This window comes from Chrysochloris asiatica, unplaced genomic scaffold, assembly GCF_000296735.1.
Source record: "Chrysochloris asiatica unplaced genomic scaffold, ChrAsi1.0 scaffold00412, whole genome shotgun sequence".
Lineage (NCBI taxonomy): Eukaryota > Metazoa > Chordata > Mammalia > Afrosoricida > Chrysochloridae > Chrysochloris > Chrysochloris asiatica.
Window position 1 is genome coordinate 597,914 of NW_006408930.1, and position 5,385 is coordinate 603,298.

The following is a 5,385-nucleotide window of genomic DNA, read 5'->3' on the forward strand; positions in this document are numbered from 1 at the left end:
TTTGAATTTGCATATGAGTAATTGATGGTCTGTTTCACAGTCTGCCCCTGGCCTTGTTTTCACTGAGGATATGGAATTTTTCCATCGTCTCTTTCCGAAAACCTAGTCAATTTGATTTCTATGCATTCCATCTGGCGAGGCCCATGTGTATAGTCGTCTCCTATGCTCTCTAAAGAAGGTATTTGAAATGAACAAATCATTGATTTTGCAGAATTCTATCATGCTTTCTCTAGCATCATTTCTATCACCAATGCCATATTTCCCAACTACTGATCCTTCCTCTTTGCTACCAACCTTTGCATTCCAATCACCAGTAATGATCAATACATCTTGATTGCATGTTTAATCAATTTCAGATTGAAGAAGTTGGTAGAATTCTTCTCTTTCTTCCTCACTGGCTTTAGTGGTTGGTGCGTAAATTTGAATAATAGTGGTATTTACTAAGCTGCCCTGTAGGTGCTTGGATATTATCCTATCACAGACAGCGTTGTACCTCATGACTAATCTAGATATGATGATGAATGCAACACCATTCCTCTTCAATTTGTCATTCCCGGCATAGTGAACCATGTGGTTGTCAAGTTCAAAATGGCCTGTCAGTCCATTTCAGTTCACTAATGCCTAAGATAGCGATGTTTTTGCATTCCATTTCATTTTTGACAACTTCCAGTTTTCCAAGATTCATACTTCGTACATTCCATGTTTCGATTTTCAATGGATGTTTACAGCTGTTTCTCTTCATTTTTATTTGTGACCCATCAGTAAATGAAGGTCCCACGGGCTTTTCTCCTACGAGCTTTACTCTGTTCGTGTTATCACGGTCAACTCTACTTTGAGGAGGCAGCTCTTCCCCAGTCTCATTTTGAGTGCCTTTCAACTCGAGGGGCTCACTTTCCAGCACCATATCTGACAGTATTTTTCTGCTATTCATAAAATTTTCAGTAACTAAATATTGGGATAGTGGTTACGAATCGGGCTGCGAACCTTAAGGTCAGCGGTTCCAAACTACCAGCTGCTCCGCGGGAGAAAGATGAGGCTTTCTACTCCCGTAAAGATTTACACCCTCGGAAACCCTGTACAGGGTCGCAACCGACTCGACGGCACTTAACAACAACAACAAATATTGGGAAGTACTTCGTCACTCTTTCTTCCTAGTCTGTCTTTGTCCGGAAGCTCATCTGAAATCTGTCCACCATGGGTGACCCTGCTGGTATTTAAAACACCAGTGGCACAGCTTTCAGAATCACAGCAACTCACAAGCCACCACAGTATGACAAACTGAAAGATGAGTGGTGGCCATTTGGTTTTAAGTGGAAACTTAATATGTACTATATACATATTATTCAGCTACTAGAAGTTTTTTCATGAAGTTTATAAAACATTGTAAACTATTATTTATGGTATCATGCTAAACTAAGTCAGGATACAAGTATATCAGTACATATTTTAAAATCGATACAATTAAAAATCTGTGTCGAGTAATAAGATATAATACAAGCATTGAACATATTTTCTATTGGCATATATTTTCCTTTATTCTGTTCTGCATCTTCAAAAAGTCCTACAAATTCTCCTTTGTATTTATAAATAAAAACAATAAAATATCAAAAACTAAACAGTTTTTGGATAAAGATAGCCTGGAAGAGACTTACCTGCCATTTCTGTCTCAAAGAACCCAATGAGCGACTGCATACAGGACAGAATCCAGCAATCTGTGACATTGGAGCTGGCTTTACTCGTGTTCTGGTTGTAGAGGAATTCTACCTCTTCTTCCTAGTGATTTACAATTATGAAAACATTCTGAATGCCTAGGGGAACCATTAAAAAATTAGCCAAGATGGTTTTTAAACCCAGACCATGTTTGCAAACGAAATTTCTGATTCTTAAAGATGGGCTAACTGGATTACTGGTGTGGTGCTGTAGAATCAGCACTGGACTGTGAACCACAAGGCTAGCAGTTTAAACTCATCAGCGGCTCCTTGGAAACCCTACACATGGTTGCTTTGAGTCAGAAGTGACTCGATAGTACTTAAGAACAACAACATGGTGGGACAAAAAGTCCTCAATAAATTACGTTTTTGAGTGAACTAAAGACAATTTAGGGAAATTACTCTCCCACACCAGAGTGATTATGAATTGAAATGGTCAAAGATCTTATCTGCAACAACAGTTACAAAAGTGCAGTTCACATAGATTTAGCATTTTAAACCAAAGGAAGAATGAACAAAAAAGCCATCAAGGTTTATAACATTGTTCATACAATAAAAATGAATGCTGGGAATTTCTTTCCTAAAGCTGTTCATTGTACCTGAAATGCTTGACTTCATTGTACCAGAAATGCTTGACATATCCCTTTCCTTTTGCTTTGCAAAATCCTCAGTTTTATATATATATATATATGGCCCATTTAACTTCTCTCTCAAAAACCCTATATAGGGTCTCTATGAGTTAAAACCGACTAGATGGCACATAACAAAACACAATAATTTCCTAATTTAATACCCATTAGTACTCCATTGACCTTGTTGTTGTTGTTAGGTGCCTTCAAGTTGGTTCCAGTTCAAAGATCTTATGCTCAACAGAACACTGCACATTCCTCAAAATTGTTGTTATGTCTGAGTCCACTACTGCTGAGACTCTGTCAATGCATCTTGTTGGGGGTCTTCCTCTTTTTCACTGACTCTCCATTTCACAAATCATGTCCTTCTCCCGGGACTGACTCCTCCTAACAATATGTCCAAAGTATGAGAGACGAAATGTCACCATCCTAGCTTCTAAGGAGCATTCAGGCTGTATTTATTCCAACACAGATTTGTTTGTTCTTCAAGCAGTTCAAGGTACTTTTAATATTCTTTTACAGCAACATAATTCAAACACATTGATTCTTCTATCACCTGTCTTACTCATTGTCAAACTTTTCACATGTATATTAACAAATGAAAATTCCAAGGCTTGGGGCAAGTGCACCTTAGTCATCCAATTAACAGCTTTGCTCTTTAAACACTTCAAGAGGTTTTGCATTAAGTTGCTTGATTATTTTGACTGCTGCTTTCATGAGTGTTCACTGTAGATATAAGCAAAATCGATAACTTGAATCTTGTCTCAATTTATCATGATGTTATTTATTGGTCCAGTGGTGAGGATTTTTGTTTTTTTTTTTACATGAAGATGTAATCCATACTGAAGGCTGTAGTATTCGATTTTCATCAGTAAATATTTTAAGTCCTCTTTGCCTTCAGCAAGCAGTGTTGTATCATCTGCATGTTGCAGGTTGTTAATGAGTTTTCCTCCACATTTTTCTTCCTAAAATCCAGCTTCTCAGAGTATTTGCTCAGCATACAGATTGAGTAAGTATGGTGAAAGAATACAACCCTAACACACACCTTGCCTGATTTCAATCCATTTGGTATCCCCTTATTCTATTCTAACAACTGCCTCCTAGTCTATATAAGATTCCACAATGAAGTGTTCTGGAATACCCATTCTTCATAGTGTTATCCATAGTTTGTTATGATATGCACAGCTAAGAGCCATTGCATAGTCAAAGTACAAATAAACATCTTTCTGATATTCTAGACTTTTAGCCAAGATCCATCTGACGTCAGCAATGATATCCCTCATTCCACGTCCTCTTCTGAATTTGCCTGGAATTTCTGGTGATTACCTGTCAGTGTACTATTGCACTATTTTAAAAAAATCTTTAGCAAAATTTAACTTGCATGTGATGTTAATAATATTGTTCAATGATCTCTGCATTCCATTGAGTCCCCTCTCTTTGGAGTGAGCATAAATATGGATCTATTCCAATCAGATCACCAGGTAGCTATCTTCAAATTTCTTGGCAGTTCTCTGAAAATGTAAAAAATTCTCTGATATTTTCTTAATTATCTTCAGCAAAAATTTAAGTGCATGTGATACCGTTCAATGATTTCCACATTCTGTTTGGCCACCTCTTTTTTTTTAAGGTTTTTATTGTGGATTGAGTGAAAGTTTTCAGAGCACATCAAAAGTTTCACATTCAAACATTCACATACCTTGTTTCATTACATTGATTATAATCCCCTCCACATACCATCAGTTAACAGAGTTTCTCTCTATCCTCTTTAGCTTTTTTTGGGGGGGAGGGGGACTTTGCCTTTTGGAATTTACAGTCTCGGCTTTTAGGGAAGGTTTTTACATTTATCTGTGGGTATCCAGGGCTCATGTATGGAGTTACTAACCAGCATATCTGAATAACCAGATAAGGGACATTTTGCTATATCTGCTAGGTGGCTAAAGTCTGATCCTCAGAGCCTATGGTTTGGACAGTCAGCAACGCTTGGGCCCACAGGGACATGAACTCCTGACCGGGTCTGCATGGTCTTTGGCCACCTCTTTTTCAAGTAGACACAAATATGGATCTGTTCCAATTGGTTAGCCAGGTAGCTGTCTTCCAAATTTCTTGATACAAATGAGTGAGTGCCTCTGGCACTGCATCAGTTTGTTGAAAGATTTCAATCTGACATACATCAGTAAATCCTACCAGCATTGCATCCATTTGTTAAAGCATCTTAATCAGTATTCCAACAATTCCTTGAGCCTTCTTTACCATCTATGTCTTCAGTAAAGTTTCAAAATTGTCTTTAGTACCGATGGTTCCTAACTCCTGAAATAGATGAACACCGTCCAACTTTTTGTAGTATAGTGATTCCATATTTTGTTTTTCATCTTCATTTTGATGCTTCCTGAATCATTTAAGTTTTACCCATAAAACCCTTCAATGTTGTAACTTGAAATTTATCTTCAGTTATTTTAGCTTGAAAAGTGCTGGTGGTGTTCAGCTCTCTTTATTTTCTAACTCCTGGTTATGGCATATTTCTTCATGATTTTTCACCTTATCTTCTTGATCTACTGCCCTTTACAATCTTCTGTTCAGCTCTTTTGCTTCATATTTTTTTGTTTTCTTTAGCTATTCTGTGCTTAAGAACAAATTTCAGTCTCCTTTTGAAATTTGTATAGGGGAGAGTATAGAAGTAAGGAGTTAAGAGTTAAGACTATGGCTAGGGTCTAGAACTTCATTTAATGTTAGGGTTATAATTAGGACTAGGGTTAGTGTTAGGGATAGGGCTAGGAGTAAGGCTTGGTCTGGTTTTAGGGTTAAGGTTAGGTTCATTTTGATTCCTAACATATACTTGATGTCCTTTTCATTTGCAAGTTCTATAACTATATAATTCCCACTTTTTCTTGTTGGAAACTGGGATCCTCTAGTTACCTGTTTTCAGTCTTATGCATTTGTTTTACTTGAGTATTTCTATATCTGGATTTAGTTCTGGGTATTGTCTCAGGATTGCTCTCGTTTGTTCTCTGTCTTGTAGTTTTTCTCTTTCTTTCATATATATGATATAC

The 5,385-nt window shown here is 37.1% G+C and overlaps 1 protein-coding gene across 1 annotated transcript in view; it reads right to left on the reverse strand.

The window, feature by feature from the left end:
- The window catches only part of IARS (isoleucyl-tRNA synthetase), a 99,649-nt gene that overhangs the window by 46,927 nt on the left and 47,337 nt on the right, over window positions 1-5,385 (reverse strand). The window contains exon 19 of the mRNA XM_006876763.1: window positions 1,653-1,773. Coding sequence (XP_006876825.1) covers window positions 1,653-1,773 — 121 coding nt within the window. The remainder of the gene's footprint in view (window positions 1-1,652; window positions 1,774-5,385) is intronic.